The sequence below is a fragment of the Ursus americanus genome, chromosome X (genome assembly GCF_024610735.1).
Source record: "Ursus americanus isolate L20-20 chromosome X, mUrsAme1.1.p, whole genome shotgun sequence".
Lineage (NCBI taxonomy): Eukaryota > Metazoa > Chordata > Mammalia > Carnivora > Ursidae > Ursus > Ursus americanus.
In genome coordinates, this window is record NC_142164.1 from 68,073,697 (window position 1) to 68,098,348 (window position 24,652).

The window sequence follows — 24,652 nt, forward strand, 5'->3', positions numbered from 1 at the left end:
GCATACAGGGAGGTGTGTCAATATTTTAGATTCATCCATTTGGAAGGACTCATTGAGAGGAGTATATTTGATCATAGCCTACTGAAATTGAGAGAGCAAGCTATATGGATATCGGGAGGAAGAGCACTCCAGGTGAATGAAACACTCAGTGCAAAGGCCCTGGTGTGTTTGAGAAATAGCAAGGGATATTCTTAACAACTCCTATAGTGCATAAGCATACGCTCACAAAATGGTATTTTTAAAAAATGGTATTTATTTAGAGTATTATTACTAATGGTTGTTAAACTGTATGGCCTGAAAGCTTATGTGCTTGCTATTATGTCATATTCTCTCTTTCCTATGCCATGAGACTTTGAGACATGTACTGCCTTGTGATTCTGCTTGTACTGCTTTCTATCATTGTTCAGCTTTTACATAGGGTTTCCTTGTGTTCCCAATCATGTAAGTTTAGTGACTGCAGCCTGATAGAATATTGGTCTCTGGTATTTCTCTTTGCACTAATCATCGGGGTTGATTTCATTTTTGCACTACACAATTGTCCTCTTCCTCCCTCACCATGTGTGTGTCCTCCCAAAGTGTGTGAACTCTGGACAAAAGCTCAGTCTCCCCAGACACAAGAAGATTTTCAAATACGTATGACACTATATAAAAATTGTAATCATTAGGGGCGCCTGCTTGCCTCAGTCAGTTTGGCCTCTGACTCTTGATCTCAGCTCGGGTCTTGATCTCAGGGTTGTGAGTTTAAGCCCCATGTTGGGCTCCATGCTGGGCATGGACCCTGCTTAAAAAAAAAAAAACTGTAATGATAGCTTCTCCCTCATTTATCCATCACTTTTTACAACGTATGACATTTTATTTTTGCCCTTTCTTTTTTGAATAAGTAATCCGTACATGGTATGAAATTTTAAAAGATCAAAATGATATAGGAATGAGAAATAAATTTCCTCCATCCTTTCCTCAGCCACTCATTATTCCTGTCTTGAAGCAAACGATTTAACCAGTTTCTTTGTTATCCTTTCAGAAATATTGGGTGCATCTTAGCAACCCTCCACACCCCAACCCCTACCCATGCAATGTACCTTGACTACCCTTTTCACTTGATTCTCCTCACACTCTGTGAGGTACATGGTGCTCTCCCCATGTTACAGGTGAGGAATCTAAAGCTCAGAAATAGGAGGTGACTTGCTTAAGGTTTTCCAGGCAGCAAGTGAAAATCCAGGACTGATTGTGCAGTTTTTGTCTGCATTCTTTCCTCCACACTGTGAAGTGCCAGGTCCTGTGTCTTAAACATGATAGGAAACTTCTAAATGGTTGCTGGTAGCTAGAGTGATTTTAAAAATCCCAATTCCTTTAGTCGTATTAGAATTGCTGTAGTGCTGGAAGGCATTAACTGGTAGTTAGCATTAGGGAGACAAACACTCGATCTTTCTAATTGTTTCCTGAAAATATTCTCCTTTTACAGATCTATTCAGGTCCACCTGAGGAAAGTGCTACACCCCCAGTTCCTCCACCTCGAGTGACAGCAAGAAGGCACAAACCAATCACAATTTCAAAGCGCCTGCTGCGGGAAAGAACAGTTTTTTATACTTCTTCCCTGGATGAAAGTGAAGGTCAGTACTGAGGCATATCCTTAGCTTCTTAATAGAATTAGAAGTGACTGAATTGCTGCAATCTCATGAGAAAACTTCAACAGATGAGGAGTTGCTTCTTATGGAGGAGCAAAGAAAGTGGTTTCTTGAGATGGAATCTACTGCTGGTAAAGATGCTATAAAGACTGTTGAAATGACAACAAAGGATTTGAATATTAAATAAACTTAGCTGATAAAGCAGTGGCAGGGTTTGAGAGTATCAACTCCAATTTTGAAAGTTCTGTGGGTAAAATGCCATCAAACAGCATTGCATGTTGAAGAGAAATGGCGTGTGAAAGGCAAAGTCAATCAATGCATCAAACTTCATTATTATCTTATTTTAAGAAATTGCCACAGCTAGCCCAACCTTCAGCAGCCAGCACCCTGATCAGTCAGCAGCCACCAACAATAAGGCCAGACCCTCCTCCAGCCTAAGGATTATGACTTGCTGAGATCTCAGATGATGGTTAGCATTTTTGAGCAATTAAGTATTCTTTTATTTATTAAGCTTTTATTTTAATTCCAAAACAGTTAATATAAAGTGTTATATTAGTTTCAGGTGTACAATATAGTGATTCAACACTTACGTACAGCACCTGGTGTGCATCACAGCAAATGTACTCCTTAATCCCCATCACCTATTTTATCCTTTCCCACATCCACCTCCCCTCTGGTAACCATCAGTTTATTCCGTATAGTTAAGAATCTGTTACTTGGTTTCTCTCTCTCTCTTTTCCCCTTTGCTGGATTGCTTTCTTTCTTAAATTCCACATATGAGTGAAATCATATGGTATTTGTCTTTCTCTGAGTAACTTATTTCACTTAGCATAATACTCTCTAGCTCCAAGACTTCATTCTTTTTTATGGATGAGTAATATTCCATTATATATATCCCACATATATACCACATCTTCTTTATCCATGCATCTGTCAAGGGACACTTGGGCTGGTTCCACAGTTTTGCTCTTGTAATAATGCTACAATAAACATAAGGGTGCATGTATCCCTTTGAATTAGTGTTTTTGTATTCTTTGTATAAATACCCAGTAGTGTAATTACTGGATCGTAGGGTAGTCCATTTTTAATTTTTTGAGGAAATTCCATACTGTTTTCCACAGTGGCTGTACAAGTTTGCATTCCCACCAACACTGCACAAGATTCCTTTTTTTCTGAACATCCTTGCCAGTACTTGCTGTTTCTTGTTCTTCTGTTTAATTTTAGCCCTTCTGGCAGGTTTGTGGTGATATCTCATTGTAATTTAAATTTGCATTTCCCTGATGAAGAGTGATACTGAGCATCATTTCATGTGTCTGTTAGCCATCTGTATGTCTTCTCTGGAGAAATGTCTGTTCATTTCTTCTGTTCATTTTTAATTGGATTATTTGGTTTTTAGGTGTTGAGTTATATAAGTTCCTTATATATTTTGGATACTAACCCTTAATCGGATATGTCATTTGCAAATATCTTCTCCCATTCAGCAGGTTGCCTTTTAGTTTTGTTGACTGTTTCCTTCATTGTGCAGGAGCTTTTGTTTTGATGTAGTCCCAATAGTTTATTTTTGCTTTTATTTCCCTTGCCTCAGGAGACACCTACAAAAATGATGCTATGGCTTATGTCAGAGAAATTACTGCCTATGCTCTCTTCTAAGATTCTTAGGGTTTCAGATCTCACATTTAGATGTTTAATCCATTTGAGTTTATTTTTGTGTATGGTGTAAAAAAGTAGTCCACTTTCATTCTTTTGCATGTAGCTGCCCAGTTTTAGAGGCAACATTTGTTGAAGGCACTGTCTTTTCTCCATTGAATATTCTTTCTGCCTTTTTTGAAGATTAACTGATCATATAGTTGTGCATTTATTTCTGGGTTTTCCATCCTGTTCCATTGATCTATTTATTTTTGTGCCAGTACTATACTGTTTTGACTACTACAGCTTTGTAGTATAACTTGAAGTCCGGAATTGTGATACTTCCAGTTTTGTTTTTCTTTTTCAAGATTGCTTTGGCTATTTGAGGTCTTTTGTGGTTCCATATAAATTTTAGGGTTGTTTTTTCCAGTTCTATGAGAAATACCACTGGTATTTTGATAGAGTTTTCATTAAATCTCTAGATGGCTTTGGGTAGTATAGACATTTTAAAAATATTTGTTCTTCTAGTCCATGAGTATGGAATGTCTTTCCATTTCTTTGTGTCATCTTTAATTTCTTTAATGTTATATAGTTTTCAGTGTACAGGTCTTTCATCTCTTTAGCTAAGTTTATTCCTAGGTACTTTGTTATTTTTGGTGCAATTTTAAATAGAATTGTTTTTTTAATTTTCTCTTTCTGCTGCATCATTACTATTATATAGAAATGTATTAACTTTTCTGAACATTGATTTTGTATCCTGCAAACTTATGAATTTATTTCTTAGCTCTAGCAGTTTTTTGGTAGAGTCTTCAGGTTTTTCTTTATATAGTGTCATGCCATCTGCAAATAGTGAAAGTTTCACTTCTTCCTTGCCAGTTAGAATGCCTTTTATTTCTTTTTCTTGTCTGATTGCTGTGGCTAGGACTGCCAGTACTATGTTGAATAAAAGTGGTGAGAGTGTATATCCTTGTCTTATTCGTGATCTTAGGGGAAAAGCTCTCAGTGTTTCCCCATTGAGTATGATGTTCACCATGAGTTTTTCATAAAAGACCTTATGTTGAGGTATGTTCCCTCAAGACCTGCTTTGTTGATTTTTTTTCATGAATGGATAGGTACTTTGACAAATGTCTTTTTTGCATCTATTGAAATGATTATATGGTTTTTGTCCTTTTCCCTATTGATGTGATGTATCACATTAATTTGCTAATATTGAACCACCCTTGCATCCTTGCAATAAATCCCCCGATTGTGGTGAATGAATGTTTTGAAGTATTGTTGTATTTGATTTGCTAGTATTTTGTTGAGATCTTTTGCACCTATGTTCAACAGAGATACCAGTTTGTTGTTCTTTTTTTGTGCTGCCTTTTTCTGGTTTTGATATCAGGGTAATGCTGACCTCATAGAACGAATTTGGAAGTTCTCCTTCCTTTTCTATTTTTAGAATATTTGGAGAAGAATAGGTATCAAATCTTTAAATGTCTGGCAGAATCTGCCTGTGAAGCTGTCTTGTCCTGGACTTCTGTTTTTTGAGAGTTTTTATGATTACTGAATTCAATTTTGCTGGCTATTGGTCTGTTCAAGCTTTCTATTTCTTCCTGCTCCAGTTTTGGTAGGTTATATGTTTCTAGGAATTAACCCATTTCTTCTAGGTTGTCCAATTTCTTGGCCTATAGTTTCTAATAATATTTTCTTACATTTGTTTGTATTTCTGTGGTATTCATTGCTATTTCTCCTCTCTCATTTGTGATTTTATTTATTTGAGTAATTTCTCTTTTTTTCTGGTGAGTATGGTTAAAGGTTTATTGATTTTGTTTATCTTTTCAAAGAAATGGCTCCTGGTTTCATTGGTCTGTTGTATAGGTGTTTTTTGTTTGTTTTTTAGCCTCTGTATCTTTTATTTCTACTCAAATATTTATTATTTCCTTCCTTCTACTTGGGTTTTGGTTTTGTCTGTTCTTCTTTTTCTAGCTCCTTTATGTGCAAAGTTAGGTTGTTTATTTGGGATTTTTCTTGCTTCTAGAGATTGACCTGTATTGCTACAAACTTCCCTCTTAGAACTGCCTTTGCTGCATCCCAGTGATTTTGGGACTGCTGTGTTTTCCTTTTCATTTGTTTCCATGTAATTTTTTATTTCTTCTTTGATCTATTCGTTGACCCATTCATTGTTTAGTAGCATGTTATTTAGCCTCTATGTGTTTGTACTCTTTCCAGATTTTTTCTTGTTGTTGATTTGTAGTTTCATAGTGTGGTGGTCAGAAAATATGCATGGTATTACTTTAATCTTTCTGAATTTGTTGAGACTTGTCTTGTGGCATAATGCATTCCGGAGAATATTCCATGTGTACTTGAAAAGAATGTGTATTCTGCTGTTTCAGGATGAAATGTTCTGGATATATCTGCTAAATACATTTGGTCCAGTGTGTCAAAGCCATTACTTCCTTGTTGGCTTTCTGATTGGATGACCTGTCCACTGATGTAAGCGTGGTGTTAAAGTCCCCTACGGTTTTTGTATTACTGTCAATTTGTTCTTTTGTTTGTTGTTAAGTGCTTCTTGTACTTGGTTGCTCCCATGTTGGGTGCATAAATATTTACAGTTGTTATACCCTCTCGTTGGATTTTCCCCTTTATTATTATATACTGTCCTTGTTTGTCTCTTGCTATACTCGTTGTTTTAAAGCCTATTTTGCCCAAGTCACAGGATATAAAATCAATGCACAGAAGTCAGTTCCATATCTATACACTAACCATGACACAGCAGAAAGAGAAATCAAGGAATCAATCCCATTTTTATAATTGTACCAAAAGCCATAAGATACCTGGAAATAAACCTAACCAAAGAGGTAAAGGTTCTGTATTCTAACAACTATAAAACGCTTGTAAAGGAAATTGAAGAAGACACAAAGAAGTGGAAAAAAATTCCATGCTCATGAATTGGAAGAACAAATATTGTTAAAATGACTATGCTACCCAAACCAATCTACACATTCAATGCACTCCCTATCAAAATGCCATCAGCATTTTTCACAGAGCTGGAACAAACAATCCTAAAATTTGTATGGAACCAGAAAACACCCCAGATAGCCAAAGGAATGTTGAAAAAGAAAACCAAAGCTGGTGATGTCACAATTCTGGATTTCAACCTGTATTACAAAGCTGTAATCGTGGGGCACCTGGGTGGCTCAGTCATTAAGCATCTGCTTTCGGCACAGGTCATGATCCCCAGGTCCTGGGATCAAGCCCTGCATCAGGCCCCCTGCTCAGGGGGAAACCTCCTTCTCCCTCTCCCACTCCCCCTGCTTGTGTTCCCTCTCTTGCTGTCTCTCTCTCTGTCAAATAAATAAATAAAATCTTAAAAAAAAAAAACACCAGAGCTGTAATCATCAGGACAGTATGGTACAGCACAAAAACAGACACATAGATCAATGGAACAGAATAGGGAGCCCATAAATGGACCCCAACTCTATGGTCAACTAATCTTCAACAAAGCAGGAAAGAATATCCAATGGAAAAAAGACCATCTCTTCAACAAATGGTGTTGGGAAAATTGGATAGCCACATGCAGAAGAATGAAACTGGACCAGTCTTATACCATATACAAAAATAAACTCAAAATGGATAAAAGTGAGACAGGAATCCATCAAAATCCTAAAAGAGAACACAGGCAGCAACCTCTTCGACCTCAGCCACAGCAACTTCTTACTAGACACATCTCCAAAGGCAAGGGAATCAAAAGCAAAAATGAACTATTGGGACTTAGAGATAGAAAGCTTTTGTACAGCAAAGGAAACAATCAACAAAACTAAAAGGCAACCTATGGAATGGGAGAAGATAGTCACAAATGACATATCGGATAAAGAGTTAGTATCCAAAAATATATAAAGAACTTACACAACTCAACATTCAAAAAACAAGTAATCCAATTTAAAAAATGGGCAGAAGACATAAAGAGACATTTCTCCAAAGACATATGAATGGCTAACAAAAACATGAAAAAATGCTCAACACCACTTGGCAGCAGGGAAATACAAATCAAAACCACAATGAGATACCACCTCACACTGGTCAGAATGACCAAAATTAACAACTCAGGAAACAACAAATGTTGGCGAGGATGTAGAGAAAGAGGAGCCCTCTTACACTGTTGGTGGGAATGCAAGCTGGTGCAGCCACTCTGGAAAACAGTATGGGGATTCCTCAAAAAGTTAAAAATAGAACTACCCTATAACCCAACAATTGCACTGCCAGGTATTTTTCCAAAGGATACAGACATAGTGATTTAAAGGGGCACATGCACCCCAATGTTTATATAGCACCAATGTCCACAATAACCAAAATATGGGAAGAGCCCAGATATCCATTGACAGATGAATGGATAAAGAAGAAATAGTATATATATATATATATACAGTAGAATATTACTCAGCAATCAAAAAGAATGAAATCCTGCCATTTACAATGACACGGATGGAACTAGAAGTACTATGCTAAGTGAAATAAGTCAGTCAGAGAAGGACAAATACCATATGATTTCACTCATATGTGGAATTTAAGAAACAAAACAGATGAACATAGAAGAAAGGAAGGAAGAATGAAATAAAATAAAAACAGAGAGCAAGGCAAAGCATAAGAGACTCTTAAGTATAGGAAAATTGCTGAGGGTACTGGAGGGGAGGTGAATCGGGGGATGTGGTAATTGGGTGATAGGCATTAAGGATACATCATTACTTTATGTAATGAGCAGTGGTGTTATATACAACTGATGGATCACTAAATTCTACCCCTGAAACTAAAATAAAAGAAAAACAAAACAACAAAAGCTAGTATATGAATGTACATAACACCACATTCATAATAGCCAAAAGTGGAAACAACCCAAATGTCCACCAACTAATAAATGGATTTTGTTAAAAATAAATAAATGAATAAATAAAAATAAAATAAGTAAATAAAATTTATTTGCCTGATTTAAGTATTACTACTCTGGCTTTCTTTTGACATCCATTTGCATGATAAATGTTTCTCCATTCCGTCATTTTTTTTAAAGATTTTATTTATTTATTTGACAGAGAGAGAGACAGCCAGCGAGAGAGGAAACACAAGCAGGGGGAGTGGGAGAGGAAGAAGCAGGCTCCCAGTGGAGGAGCCTGATGTGGGGCTCCATCCCAGGACTCTGGGATCACGCCCAGAGCTGAAGGCAGACGCTTAATGACTGAGCCACCTAGTCGCCCCTCCATTCCCTCATTTTTAATCTACAAGTGTCTTTAGGTTTGAAATGAGTTTCTTGTAGGCAGCATATAGATGGGTCTTGTTTTTTTTTATCTGTTTTGCCAGCCTATGTCTTTTGACTGGAGCATTTAGTCCATTTACATTCAAAGTAATTATTGATAGATATGTATTTAGTGCCATTTTGTTACTTGTTTTGTGGTTGTTTCTATAGTTTTTCTCTGATCTGTTCTTCTTTTGCTCTCTTTCATGGCTTCCTGGTTTTCTTTAGTGATATACTTGGATTCATTTCTCTTTATTTTTTGCATATTTATTAGTGGGTTTTGATATATGTTTACCTTACATGTGTGTATAACCCCTTCTGCATATAGCAGTCCATATTAAGTTGATGGTCGCTTATGTTTGAATCCATTCTTTACTCCTCTTCTCCCCATGTTTTAGGTATCTGGTATCATATTTTACATTCTTCTTTTTGTGAATCCCTTGACTGATTTTTACAAGTATATTATTTTTCATACTCTCATTTATGGTCTTTCCTTTATACCTCAAAGTCCCCTCAATGAAGTATTTTTTTAATTAAGGTATACACATTGTCTTTTTAGACATAATATCATTGCATACTTAATATAGTACAATGTAATATGAACATAACTTCTCTACATACTGGGAAACCAAAATACTTATTTGACTTTCTTTAACTATAATATTCACTTTATTTCAGTGGTCTGGAACTAAACCTGCATGCATCTGAGGTGTGCCTGTGATTACTTTAAATGGAAATGGATTAAATTCTCCAGTGAAAGACATAGAACAGCTGAGTAAATTAAAAAATAAAATTCAACTATATTTTGTCTACAAGAGATTCACTTTAGCAGTAAGGACACAAATAGGCCGGAAGTGAAGGAGTAGAAAAGGTATTCCATGCAAATGGTAGTCAAAAAAGAGCAAGAGTAACAGTATTTGTATAAGGAAAAATAGTCTGTTTGTCAAAAACTGTCACAAGAGACAAAAATGGTCATTATATAATAATTGTTATGTCATTTATCAAAAGCCATCGTAAATATATATGTACCCAACATCCAGGCACATAAGTATGTAAAGCAAATATTAGCAGAATAAAGAGAGAAATATAGCAATAACATAATAGTAAGGGATTTTAATACTCCACTTTTAAAAACGCATGGATCTTTCAGACAGAAAATAAGGAAATAGCCGACTTGACCAACAGTATAGACCAAATGGACCTAAGGGACATATGCATAACATTCCATTCAACAGCAATAGAATACACATTTTCTTGAACACCACAGAATATTCTCCAGGATAGATTATATGTTGGACCACAAAACAAGTCTTAACAGATTTAAGAAGATTAAATTCATACCAGGTATCTTTTCTGACCACAATGATATGAAACTAGAAATAAATAGTTGGAGAAAAATAGAAAAAAATTACAAATATTTGGAAATTAAACAACACACTCCTAAGAAACCAATGAGTCAAAGAACAAATCAAATTGGAGTAAAATAAATTATCATGAGACAAAAATGGAAACACAATGTACCAAAAATTATGCAATGTAGTAAAACTGTTCTAAGAAGGAAGTTTATAGTGTAAAATGCCTACATTAAGAAAAAAAAATCAGAAATAAACAACCTACTTTTACATCTTAAGGACCTAGAAAAAAGAAAAATAAATAAGGCCAAAGTTAGCAGAAGGAAGGAAAAAGTAAATACCAGTGTAGAAATAAAGGGAATAAAGATCAGAAAAACAATAGAAAAAATCAAAGAAATTAAGTTCTTTTTTTAAGACAAACAAAATTGAAATTTATTGAGACTGGGAAAAAAAGAGAGGACTCAAATAAAATTATAATTGAAAGAGGAGGCATTGCAAGTGATACCACAGAAATTCAGAGAATTATAAAGAGACAACTGTGAACAATTAAATGCCAACAAGTTGGATACCTAGAAGAAATGAACATATTTCTAGAAATATATAAGCTATCAAGACTGAATTATGAATAGAAAAACTGAACAGACCAATAATGAGTAAGGAGATTGAATCAACAATTGAAAACCTCCCAACCAAGAAAAGCTTCACAGCCTGATGTATTCAGTGGAGAATTCTTACCAACCATTAATGAAGAATTAAACCCAATCCTTCTTAAACCCTTCCAAAAACTTTAAGAAGAGGGAACAGTCATATCTTATTTTATGAGGCCAGCATTACCTCGTTACCAAAGCCAAACAAGGACAATATAAAACAGGAAAATTGTAGGCCAGTATCCCTGATGAACATAGATGCAGAAATCCTCAACATAATACTAGAAAACTGAATTCAACAGCAGATTAAAAGGATCTTAAACCATGATCAAGTGGGATTTATCCCTAGGATGGATACAAGTATGGTTCAATATAAATAAAACAATAAATGCGACACATCACATTGATAAAATGAAGGATAAAAATTATTTGATCATTTCAATAGATCCAGAAAGAGCATATTTATCAATATTATTTCATTATAACAATTCTCAACAAATTAGGTATGGAAGGAATGTACTTTAATATCATAAAGGCCATATATGACAAACCCACAGCTGACATTATACTCAAAGGTGAAAAGCTGAAAGCTCTTCTAAGATCAGGAACAAGGATAGCATTACTGTCTCCACTTTTATTTGGCATAATACTGTAGCCCTAGCCAGAGAAGTTAGTTAAGAAAAAGAAAAAAATAAAAGAGTCCAAATTAGAAAGGAAGAAGTAAAATTGTCTGTTTGTAGATGATATGATCATACCACACACACACACACACACACACACACAGAGCTAGGGTCCCCTGGGTGGCTCAGTTGGCTAAGCAGCTGCCTTCTGGCTAAGGTCATGATTCCAGGGTCATGGGATCGAGCCCTGGGTCGGGCTTCCTGCTCGATGAGGAGACTGCATCTTTCTCTCCCTCTGCCACTCCCCCTGCTTGTGCTCTAGCATGCTCTGTCTCTCTCAAATAAATAAATATTTTACAAAATAAAACAAAATAAAGAAAAAACTCTGAAGATTCCACCAAGACTGTTAGAACAATAAGCAAATTCAGCAAAGCGCAGAATACAAAATCAACTTACAAAATTCACTTGTGTTATATACTAACAATGAACTATCCAAAAAAGAAAAAAGAAATTAAGAAAACCATCCTATTTACAATAGCATCAAAAAATATTTAGGAATAAATTTAACCAGGGAGTTGAAGACCTGTGCACTGAAAATTAGAAGGCATTGGTGAAAGAAATTGAGAAAAACATAGGTAAATGGAAAGGTATTCTGTGTTCGTATATTGGAAGAATTAATATTGTTAAAATGTCCATACTATCCAAAGCTATCTACAGATTCAATGCAATTCTATGTATCTGAGTTTTTTTAGATTCCACATATAAATGAGATCACGCAGGGTTTTTTTTCTTTCTGTGTCTGCCTTACTACCCTTAGCATAGTGTCTTCCAGGTTTTATCCATATCATGCAAATGGCAGGATATCTTTCCTTTTTAAAGTTGAATAGTATTCATATATGTATGTATATATATCACATTTTCTTTATTCATTCATCTGTTAGCAGATACTTAGGTTGTTTCTATATTTTGTTATCTTTTTAATTCTTGCCATCATAAGTGGATGTGAATCCATACTCCGTTAATTCTTATCACTTACCATTTGAGATAGGTAAACTGGGTGTTATACACTAGTAATGAATCATGGAACTTTACATCAAAAACTAGGGGTGTACTGTATGGTGACTAATATAATAAAAAAATTATTTAAAAAAAGATCCATTTCATAGTGAAGTCACTGGATGCTCAGAAAGGATAAGTAGTTTGGTCAATCCACATAGTTTCTAAATGACAGAGCAGCAATTTGCATCCATCTCATTCCAGAACTCATTTGTCAGCTGTACGGCATCTAAACACTCTTGTGAGAAGCCACCGATCCTAGTCACCACTGTTCTTTACCGGTAGTATTTCGTTATTTTACCCCCAAACTTGTTATTCCCCTTGTATCCAGAATTTCAGTGAGTTTTTTCACCAACATCATGGACTCCTTCACACCCACATATCTAAGCACTGTCCATTCCACCCTTAAACATTTCTCCAATCTGTCTCTCTTTGCTACTGCTATTCTAATTTAGATCAGACTCATCAGCAGTCTCCTGTCCTGTCTCCCTACCTCTAGTCTCTCTAGTCCAGTCTACTTTTAATAATGAACCTAAAGTGATATTCTAAAACCACATGTGATAATGCCACTTCCCTGCCCCCCCCAAAAGAGTCATAGCCCTCTTCAACCCAGTGATAAAGTTCATATTCCTGAATATGGCATTCGTGGCCTTAATGATACAGCCCCAATGCACCTTAACAACCTCATCTCCAACTACCTACACTTTTCATCTAAAATTGGTTCCTGTGCTCAAGCCACACTAAACGTTATTCTTATTTTACATTTTCTTGGGTGAACTATGATCTTTCACTCCTCCAAATTGTTCTGTCTGAAATTCACTTTCCCCCTTTTTCTACCTATTGTAATCCTTCAAGGCCCAGCTCAAATGTTACCTCTTTCACATGATCTCCTTCAGCCCCTCCAGACAGAATTAGCACTGTCTTCCTCATATCACTTACTTTCATGATTCTACTTGTATTGTAATAATTGATATCTTTCTCCTGCTGCACTAGTATGTTACATCTCAAAGCTTCTCCCTAGCACTTACCCACACATAGAAAAGAGGCCCCCACTTGGCTGCTTGGCTATTTGTGAGGCTTCCCTGTTAATCCTGATTCATTCCCAGTTTTCTACAGTTTCTGAAGCTGACCTATGTGTTTTCCTGTAGAAATGGTTGGCTGGTTAAAGAAGGAGAATGCTCCTAAACTCTGGTTACTTGACAGGAGGAATAAACTCTCTCTTCAGAAAGTGTGGACTCTGGGAACAGACTTCAAGCTTTGAAAACTGGCTCTACCACATTAGTTTTGTAACACTGAGCTTGTCTCAGTGCCTTAGATCAGATTCCTTTTTTTATGTTTTATTTATTTTTTATAATAATATTTTTTATTATATTATGTTAGTCACCATACAGCATATCCTTAGTTTTTGATGTAAAGTTCCATGATTCATTACTTGCGCATAACACCCAGTGCACGATGCAATACGTGCCCTCCCTAATACCCGTCACTAGCCTATCCCATTCCCCCCTCCCCCGAAGCCCTCAGTTTGTTTCCCAGAGTCCATAGTCTCTCGTGGTTCATTTCCCCTTCTGTTTACCCCCCCTTCTTCTTCCCTTTCTTATCCTACCAATCTTCCTACTTCTTATGTTCCATAAATGAGTGAAACCATATGATAATTGTCTTTCTATGCTTGACTTATTTCACGTAGCATTATCTCCTCCAGTCTTATCCATGTTGCAGCAAATGCTGAGAAATCATTCCTTTTGATGGCTGAGTAATATTCCATTGTATATACGGACCACATCTTCTAAATCCAGTCATCTGTTGAAGGGCATCTCGGCTCCTTCCACAATTTAGCTATTATGGACAATGCTGCTATGAACATTCTGGTGCATAAGGCCCTTCTCTTCACTACATCTGTAACTTTGGGGTAAATACCCAGTAGTGCAATGGCTGGATCATAGGGTAGCTCAATTTTTAACTTTTTAAGGGACCTCCACACTGTTTTCCTGAGTGGCTGTACCAACTTGCATTCCAACCAACAATGTAAGAGGGATCCCCTGTCTCCACATCCTCTCCAACAATTGTTGTTTCCTGCCTTGTCAATTTTTGCCATTCTAACTGGTGTAAGGTGGTATCTCAGTGTGGTTTTGATATGAATTTCCCTGATGGCTAATGATTTTGAACATTTTCTCATGTGTCTGTTAGCCATTTGTATGTCTTCATTGGAAAAGTGTCTGTTCATACCTTCTGCCCATTTTATGATTTGTTTATTTGTTTCTTGTGTATTGAGTTTGAGAAGTTCTTTGTAGCTCTTGGATACCAGTCTTTTATCTGCAGCGTCATTCGCAAATATCTTCTCCCATTCCATGGGCTGCCCCTTAGTTTTTTTGACTGTTTCCTTGGCTGTGCAGAAGCTTTTTATCTTGATGAAGTCCCACAGGTTCATTTTATCTTTTGTTTCTCTTGCCATTGGAGATGTGTCATGAAAAAACTTGCTGTGGCCGATGTCATAGAGGTTGCTGCCTATGTTCTCCTCTAGGATTTTGATGGATTCCTGTCTCACATCGAGGTCTTTCATCCATTTGGAGCTTGTCTTTGTGTATGGTGTGAGAGAGTGGTCAAGTTTCATTCTTGTGCATGTAGCTGTCCAATTTTCCCAGCACCATTTATTGAAGAGACTATCTTTTTTCCACTGGATGTGTTTTCCTGTTTTGTCAAAGATTAGTTGCCAAAATAGCCGAAGGTCCATTTCTGGGTTCTCTATTCTGTTCCATTGGTCTATGTGTCTGTTTTTGTGCCAGTACCATGCTGTCTTTGTGATCACAACTTTGTGGTACAGCTCGAAATCTGGCATTGTGATGCCCCCAGCTTTGTGTTTCCTTTTCAAAAAGTCCTTGGTGATTTGGAGCCTTTTCTGGTTCCACACAAATTTAAGGGCTGTTTGTTCCAGTTCCTTGAAAAATGTCATTGGTATTTTGATCGGGATGGCATTGAAAGTGTAGATTGCTATGGGTAGCATAGACATTTTAACTATGTTAATTCTTCCGATCCATGAGCATGGAATATTTTTCCAGCTTTTTGTGTCTTCTTCAATGTTTTTCAAGAGTGATTTGTAGTTTCTAGAATATAGATCCTTTACCTCTCTGGTTAAGTTAATTCCAAGCTAACGTATAATTTTTGGTGCTATTGTAAATGGAATGGATTCCCTAATTTCTCTTTCTTCAGTCTCATTGTTCATGTATACAAATGCAACTGATTTCTTAGCATTGATTTTGTATCCCGCCACATTACTGAATCGCTCTATCACTTCTAGTAGTTTGGGGATGGATTCTTTTGAGTTTTCCATATAGAGTATCATGTCATCTGTGAAGAGAGACAGTTTGACTTCTTCTTTGCCAATTCGGATACCTTTTATCCCTTTTTGTTCTCTGATTGCTGTTGCAAGGACTTCTAGTACTATGTTGAATAATAATGGTGAGAGGGGGCATCCTTGTCATGTTCCTGATCTTAAGGGAAAGGCTTCCAGCTTTGCCCCATTGAGAATGATATTTGCTGTAGGCTTTTCATAGATGGTTTTTATGAAATTGAGGAATGTGCCCTGTATCCCTACACTCTGAAGGGTTTTAATCAGGAAAGGATGCTGTATTTTGTCAAATGCTTTTTCTGCATCTATTGAGAGGATCATATTGTTCTTGACTCTTTTCTTGTTGATATGATGTATCACACTGATAGATTTGCAAATGTTGAACCACCCTTGAGTCCCAGGGATGAATCCCACTTGGTCATGATGGATAATCCTTTTAATGTACCATTGGATCCTATTAACTAGGATCTTGTTGAGAATTTTGGTGTCCATATTCATCAGGGATATCGGTCTGTAATTCTCCTTTTTGATGGGGTCTTTGCCCGGTTTGGGGTCAAGGTAATACTGGCCTCATAGAACGAGTTTGGTAGTTTTCCTTCTGTTTCTATTTTTTGAAACAGCTTCGGGAGAATAGATATTATTTCTTTTTTGAATGTTGGTAGAATTCCCCGGGGAATCCATCAGGCCCCGGACTCTTGTTTGTGGGGAGGTTTTTGATCACTGCTTTAATCTCTTCATAATTAATTGGCCTGTTTAAAAAATCAATTTCTTCCTGTTTCAGTCTTGATAGTTTATAGGTTTCCAGGAAGGCATCCATGTCTTCCAGGTTGTTTAATTTATTGGCATAAAGCTGTTGAAAAAAGTTTCTAATGATCCTTCCTGTTTCAATGGTGTTGGTTGTGACCTCTCCCTTTTCATTCATAATTTTATTAATTTGGGTCCTTTCTCTATTCTTTTGAATAAGTCTGGCCAGTGGCTTATCGATCTTATTTATTCTTTCAAAGAACCAGCTTCTAGTTCTGTTTATCTACTCTACTGTGCTCCTGGTTTCTAATTCATTGATCTCTGCTCTAATCTTGATCAGATTAGATCTGATATTTGATATTTGCTGCTTTCACGTGCATTGATTAAGCCTATTCTTCTGATCCTGTTCTAGCTCCTTGAGGTGAGAATATAAAAACTGCATTTTAGATTTTTCTATTCTTTTGAGTCAGGCTTGGATGGCTATGTATTTTCCCCTTACGACTGCCTTTGCAGTGTTCCATAGGTTTTGGACCATTGTGTTTTCATTCTCGTTGGTCTCCATAAATTGTTTAAATTGATTTTTGATTTCCTGGTTTATCGAATCATTCTTGAGCAGGATGGTTCTTAGTCTCCAAGTGTTTGAGTTTTTTTCCAAATTTTTCCTTGTGATTGAGTTCCAATTTCAAAGCATTGTGGTCTGAGAATATGCAGGGAAAAATTTCAATCTTTTGCTATTGGTTGAGACCTGTTTTGTGACCCAGCATATGGTCTATTCTGGAGAAGGTTCCATGTGCATTCGAAAAGAATGAGTATTCTTTTGTTCTGGGTTGTAGTGTTCTATATATATCTATGAGGTACATCTGGTCTAGTCTGGCATTCAAAGCTCTTGTTTCTTTTTTGATTTTCTGCTTAGGTGATCTGCCTGTTGCTGATAGTGGAGTGTTGAGGTCCCCTACTATTAACATATTTTTATCTATATGTCTCTTTATTCTGGTTAAGAGTTGGCTTGTGTATCTTGCTGCTCCCCTGTTGGGGGCATAGATATTTATAATTGTCATATCCACTTGTTGGATACATCCTTTAAGAATAATATAGTGTCCTTCTGTATCTCTAACTACAGTCTTTAGTTTAAAATCTAATCTCTCTGATATGAAAATTGCTTCCCCAGCTTTCTTTTGAGGTCCATTGGCATGAAAAATGGTTTTCTATCCCTTCACTTTCATTCTGGATGTATCTTCAGGTTCAAAATGAGTCTCTTGTAGACAGCAAATGGATGGGTCATGTCTTTCTATCCAATCTGCAACCCTGTGGCTTTATGGGAGCATTTAGGCCATTCATATTGAGAGTGATTATTGAGAAATATGATTTTAATGATGTCATCTTGCCTGTAAAGTCTTTGTTTCTATAGATTGTGACTTTGTGTTCTGTATCACTCTTGGGGCCTTTTTAACTTTTATAGAACCCCCCTTAATATATCCTGTAGGGCTGGTTTCGTGGTTACAAAATTGGTCAGTGACTGGCGATTCTGGAAGGTCCTTATCTCTCCATCAATTCTGAATGATAGCCTTGCTGGATAAAGGATCCTTGGCTGCATTTTTTTCTCTGAAAGAGCTTTAAAAGTGCCCCCCAACCCTTTCTCTCATTCCAGGTCTGTATAGACAGGTCTGACATAATCCTAATGTTTTTGCCTTTGTATGTGAGAACTTTCTTTGCCCTGGCCACTTTCAGTACTGTATCCTTGGATCTAATATTTGCAAATTGCACTATGACGTGACGTGGTGTAGGTTTGTCATGGTTGAGCTTGGGAGGGGTCCTCTCTGCCTCTTGGACACGAATGCTTGTTTCCTTTGCTAGATTAGGGAAGTTTTCAGCTACAATTTGTTCAAATATCTCTTCTAGACCTCTCTCTTTCTCCACCCACTCAGGGATGCCAATGATTCTGACATTGGAACGTTTCATTGAGTCAGTAATCTCCCGTAACCTACAATTTTGAGATTGGATTTTTTTTGCGCCAAGTTTCTGTTATAGCTTTCCCTTCTATCATCCCATTCTCCAATTCACTAATTCGTTCTTCTGCCTCATTTACCCTGGCCGTCAGAGCATCTAGTTTTGACTCTATTTGATTCATAGCATTTTTAATTTCTGCCGGATTCACTCTCATTTCCGCCCTTAGAGATTCTATATTCTCGTTAATATTTTCGTTACTATTTTTTTCAAGTCTACACATCATCTTGACCATTGTTACTCTGAACTCCATTTCTGATAATTTGGTTATATCCATATCCGTCAGTTCTGTGGCAGAGGCCACAGACTCATTATCTTTTCTTTGCTTGGGGGGATTTCTCCTTCTTGTCATTCTAATGAGGAAAAGTTGCACGGTTACCCAGAGCCCAAATTATTGACCAGGACCCAGGCAGTGTGCTCTTGTTTTATAGGGACCTTAAGGATGTGGGCTTCTTGATTTTTCAGCCTGCCTTCTGGGGCGGGGCCTGCAGCGCTGATATTCAGCCAACCCTGTTTGGGTAAAGTCTCCCTGTCCCCTGCGAGGGGGATGGGTATTGGCACAATGTGAGCTGGTATTTCCGGGCTTTTGTTCTCTGGAGACTTTCCCTGGCAGTTTTCTGTGTGTCTTCTGAGAGTCAGAGCAGCAGTGGCTGAATCCCAGCCTCTGTCTCAGAACAGAGAGATCGCAGTCCGCTCTCCACTGAGCTCTCCTGGCCTCTTTAACTCTGTTTCCGTTGGTGCTTCCAAAACCCTGCAGCCTCCCGGGTTGTGCGCCCCAAAGCTGGCGTCCCAGCCCTCACTTCCAGGGCCGGCACGTCTCTGTCCTTTGTGTTTCTAACTCTGCCAGCCGCCAGCTGCCCCCATGCTCTCCCAAGCTCCCTGTTTCAGTATGGTTCACGTGCACTCTGGAGCGCCGGTTTTCAGCCTGGTTACACACACGTTCCCAGGCTCAGGGTCTCAGTCTGCTCTCTCAGGTGTGCCGGTCCACAAGTCCAGCCCGCTCCCCAGTGCAGGTGGCTACCACTTCCCGCCGCCCAAGCACGGATGCTCCCTCCCCCTTCCGTCTATCCTCCCATATCTGTGCTTGGATTCACGGCTCCCTGCTTCGTACCTCAATACTTAGCGCTGGAGATGTTCTTACAGATGTGTCTTCCTACATCTCACGCTGATTCTGTGGGTTTTCAGGATGGTCTGGTACCTATCCAGCTCGACTCAGGGGACCAGGGGACTACTCCTCCGCCATCTTAACTCCATGTGGCTAGATTAGATTCCTTATCTGTAAAATGGGACTAATAAGAGTTCACCACTTTATAGAGCAGTTTTGAAGATAATGGTGTGATAATCCTTGTGAAGCACTTAGAACAGGGCCTGGCACAGAGAAAGTGCTCAAATAATGGTATCTGTTACCACTATCATCACTGTCATTGTCATTACCATGTCATCATGGTATTGTCATTACCATTTTCTCATTTTGTCAATAATAATTCAGCATATTCCAGAACTTAGAAATAGTGTCCTTTGGCAGAGGGTCTAGTTACAAAGTCCCCATTGCTGCTATCATTCCATCCCCTATTTTCTTGAGTCGGCAAAAGATCCTTTCCCACGTGGAAGGTAGTGACCTCTCTGAGACTGTGTATGTGGATGATCTTTAGGAAATTGGACCTCCCTAACTGTATTGAGATGGTAACAATGCTGTTACCATATAGGGCACAGCCAACCCCTGTGGTGTCTTCTAAAGTAGAGCTTGGGTGAAATTTCCTAGGGTCTTTCTACTAGAAGAAACTGTTCAAATAGAAACATGTAACTGAGCGGCACCTGGGTGGCTCAGTCATTAAGCATCTGCCTTCAGCTCAGGGTGTGATCCCAGAGTCCTGGGATCAAACCCCACTTCGGGCTCCTCCATTGGGAGCCTGCTTCTTCCCCTCCCACTCTCCCTGCTGTGTTCCCTCTCTCTCTGGCTGTCTCTTTCTGTCAAATAAATAAATAAAATCTTAAAAAAAAAATAAAAAGAAACATGTAACTGAGATGTTGGGCCTAAAGCATGTGAGAGAAGAAATTCATGTCACTGTTCACTTCATTGTTCTGAGAGGGTAAATGTGCTTAAGGTTACTCCTAAACGCTAGAGGTTTACAGGTGGCCTCTGCCATAAGGCATGTCCTGGAAGCATGTGATCTAGTTACATGGCTCCTTTGTGTTTATGCCCCTACTATTATTTGTGAGCCTTTGGTAAATTTTTGTTTGAATGTTCTAGTCTGATGGCAATTGTGCTAGGGTTAATAAAAGGAGGGCTATATACCTACCTTGGTACAGAGTAGGGAAACTATAGAGGGAATGCTTTGGGCCCTGATCCCTATAATGGTGGCAGCAGTGATTGGTGACTGGTTCTCAAGGAGAAGAAAGTTATCTGGGGGAAAAAGTCTTTGCAGCAAAACTTAACCCTTCCTTCCCACATAAAAACTCTTGCCTTACTGCCCTCTTAGAGTATAATAGCATAAATAATAACTAACAATTATAGTGTTTATTATGTCCCAGGCACTGAAATAAGTATACCATCTCATGTAACCCTCACTACAACCTCATGAAGTAGGTACTATTATTATTCCCATTTTACTGAGGAGAAAACATGAGGTACAGAGAGATTATGAATTTGCTCGAGTTCCTAGAGTTGATAGGAAGCAGAACTGAGATTCAGATCTGGCTATCTGACTCCAAAGCCTGAATTTCTTATAACATTTTACTATGGAGAGTTTCAAACATATGCCAAAGTTAAAAAAAATTATAACACACTCCCCATGTGCCTATCACCCAAGCTTCAACATTTACCACCCATATGCCCGTTCTTGTTTCATCTGTACCCCTACCCATATGCCCAACCAAGACATCATGTATGTCATTTCATCCATAAATGTTTCAGTATATATCTCTGAAAGATGAGGACTTTTTTAAACCAAAATTATGATACCATCATCATACCTGAAAGAAAACAAAACAAACAGTAATTCCTTAAGATCATTATCTAGTCAAAGTTCAAATTCTCCTGATATTTTTTTTAAAATCGGGATCCAACAAGACATACATTGCAACTGCTCGACATGTTTCTCAAGTCTCATTTAGCCAACCAGAACCTCTCTTCTTTACCACTACACTCTGATCTAGGTTTTCTATTATGAAGAAAGGTGACAGTTTCTTTACAGCAGGAGTTCTCAATCAGGGGTTAACAGCTTTAAGGGACTCTATGAATCTCTTAAAATTAGTTATTAAAATTGTTCATGTATTTGTATGGGTTAATTTATCTAGGGAGAGTATCCTTGGATCTCATTAGAGTCTCAAAGCTTCAAGTAAGACAGAACAACTGAAAAGTAGGTACTATTGTCACATAAAATCGCAGACCACAAAAGCTAAGGGAAGAACATAAAGTGGCCAGTTGGATGTTTCTTTATGAGGATGGAGAATAAATTTAAATTCTGTTAAGTTTATTAACTTTAAATTTGAGAGATTTTAACAAATTACTTTTGAGAGAAAGAGAAATAGTTAAAGATTAACTGATGTCTCTTTAAAAAGAATTATAATTGGGGACTCAAGTCCCTTTTAAATTACATATCCCTTTGAATAAATCATCTTGGTATATATTATGGTTTTACTAAATTGTGGTGGTGAAAACCAAACTCAGATCTTGAACTGAGTTCTCTATTTGATGGAATCTGGACTCCACATGAATTGGGGTAGGTAGAGACTGATTTTGTGAGTATCAGTGATTTGTTCCACGATAATAGCTCCATTGAAAATGTGTAAAATTTTTAATATTATGTGTGCATGTATAAAAACAAAATGGTAATAAAGTTAGCATTAATCTTCCCTCTTTGCACTACCTTTTCCTAGATGAAATCCAACATCAAACACCCAATGGTATTATCAGCAGCAGTATAGAAGTCCCCAAGCTACCACAATACCCAAAACTGCCTATTCAGAGGAGTGGGGAAGCTGACACTGGAAGGAAGTCTCCAAGCAGCAGGCCTGTTTCAGATGGCAAGCTGGAGTCCTGTCCTGAAGTGGATGTTGGGAAGTTGGTGTCTAGGCTGCAGGACGGAGGGACCAAGGCCATACAAAAGGCCACCAATGGACCTGTGCCAGGCTCTGGGCCCACCAAAGCCCCCTCTTTCCACATAAAGAGACCAGCTCCTCGGCCCCTGGCTCATCACAAAGAGGGTAAGTGCTTGGGAACCCCATTGGAATCAGAATTGAAACCAATTATTTTGCACCTTAAGATCTTTCTGAGGGTGGAGATATTTAAGTAGGAATCTTTCCAATTTACTACCAGTAATATTGGAATGGTGGGTAAGAACAGAAAAGCCATTCACAATAATCACTAGAGTGTAAACTTAATGAGGGTGAGGATTTGGGGCCTGTTTTATTTACCTCTATATCCCAAGTGCTTAGAACAATGCTTGACTGTCACAAGGTAGGCACTCATTATTTGTAGAATAAATTAATAATAATGATATTTTTTATCAATATTATTATCGCTGCTGTTGCCAGTATCTGCTGTGTCCGTGGCACTGTACTAGGTACTGACAAACTATTTCCGATCCTCACAACCTTACTGTGAAGAATGTATTACTGTTTCGTTTCTACTAGAAAACTGAGGATCTTAGAGCTAAGTGGCTTGCCAAAGGTTCATAGTTACTAACTGGCAGAGCTGGGATCTCAATTTTACCAAGTCTGGCAGGTACCAAAGCCTGTGTTATTTCTAATAAGGCAGAACTATCCCTTTACCTTCGTATAAGAAGCTTTGAAATCGGTGAACTGATGGCTTCGCATTCTCACTTTTCAGATTAGTCAAAATAGGGACAAAGGGGCACAACTTCTGCAAAACTCTGGACTTATTAAATTACAAATTCAAGATGTGGCTAACTTTGGTAAATTTAATTGGAGACTCATGTTCAGAGGTTGGGGCTAATCCAGAGGGTATCTGGAGGGCGGTACATAGTTCTATGAAGATAATATGGTATAATGGACAGAATATGGACTTTGATATCACAAAGGCTCAGATCTAAATTGTGGCTCTTTTATTTCTAGCTAGATGAAAAATGTGCCTTGTTTTTTTTATCCTGTCCTGTTCTGGAAAGGATTTAAGGCTTTCACAATATAGAAAATACAAGAACTTAAAAATAGTAAGAATAATTTATTCAACAAGTATTTATTTAGTACTTACTGTGTTCCTGGCCCCATTCCAGGTGTTGAGAACATAAGAATGATAAGACATACAAAGTCCCTACTCTCTTGAGGCTTATGTCAGGGCTTAACAAACTATGGCCTTAACTGAAAAATATCAAAAGAAAAATAATATGAAATTTATAAGAAATTTCATAATATGAAAATTATAAGAAATTCAAGTTTCTTTTTTTTAAATTTTTTAAAGATTTTATTTATTTATTTGACAGAGACAGCCAGCGAGAGAGGGAACACAAGCAGGGGGAGTGGGAGAGGAAGAAGCAGGCTCTTAGCAGAGGAGCCTGAAGTGGGGCTCAATCCCAGAACGCTGGGATCACGCCCTGAGCCGAAGGCAGACGCTTAACGACTGCGCCACCCAGGCGCCCCAGAAATTCAAGTTTCTGTATCCATCGACAGAAACACACCACCTCATTTACATATTGTCTAAAGCTACTTTCACACTAAAACAGCAGAATTAAGTAGTAGCAACAGAGATCTTCTTATGGCCTACAAGTCCTAAAATATTAACTATCTGATAGTTTACAGAAAATGTTTGCTGACTTCTGCCTTAGATTCTAGAGAGTACAGGTGAGGAAAAATGAAGCCAAGAGAGGGAAAAAAAGGTAGGCTAGTAGGGATATGGAAAGAATGGAGTTAGTACACAAAACATCTGCTATGAAGTCTTACACACTTGCTGGAACAGTGTCACAGCTTTGGCTTCAAACTTTCTAGAGAAAATGAAAAGAGAAAAAACTCAATAGTCATATAAATGCATGCTCTTAAGGTAACACTGAGCTTCAAAAAAGCACAATTCATCCATTTTTGAAGCCAGAGAATACTTCTAAGAAGCATTTTCTCTCAAGGATTGTTGCATATAAATACCTCAAAATGGGCTGACAGCATTGTCTCAGAGCACAATTCAGTAAAAGCTATTCTATGGGAGTCTGATAAGATTTCTACTACGTAACTGACTGAATTCTTTGGCTTGACCCACTGAAGCATCTGTCTGTATGATTAATAGTTAAGTTATTTAAGATCTATGCACCTTGGTTTCTGTATCTATAAATAGGAGAGACAGCTCATCCCACAGAATTATTGCTAAGGTTAAAAGAAATAACAAAATATCTGCCATATAATCAGTATTTAAAATGTTAT

General features: G+C 37.7%; 1 protein-coding gene across 7 annotated transcripts in view; it reads left to right on the forward strand.

Annotated features, from left to right (window-relative positions):
- OPHN1 (oligophrenin 1) overlaps window positions 1-24,652 on the forward strand; it is a 521,428-nt gene that overhangs the window by 461,855 nt on the left and 34,921 nt on the right. For all 7 annotated transcript variants that reach the window (XM_045795443.2, XM_045795441.2, XM_045795445.2 and 4 more), the window contains 2 exons: window positions 1,463-1,610; window positions 22,166-22,492. In XM_045795443.2, the coding sequence (XP_045651399.1) occupies window positions 1,463-1,610; window positions 22,166-22,492 (475 nt within the window). The remainder of the gene's footprint in view (window positions 1-1,462; window positions 1,611-22,165; window positions 22,493-24,652) is intronic.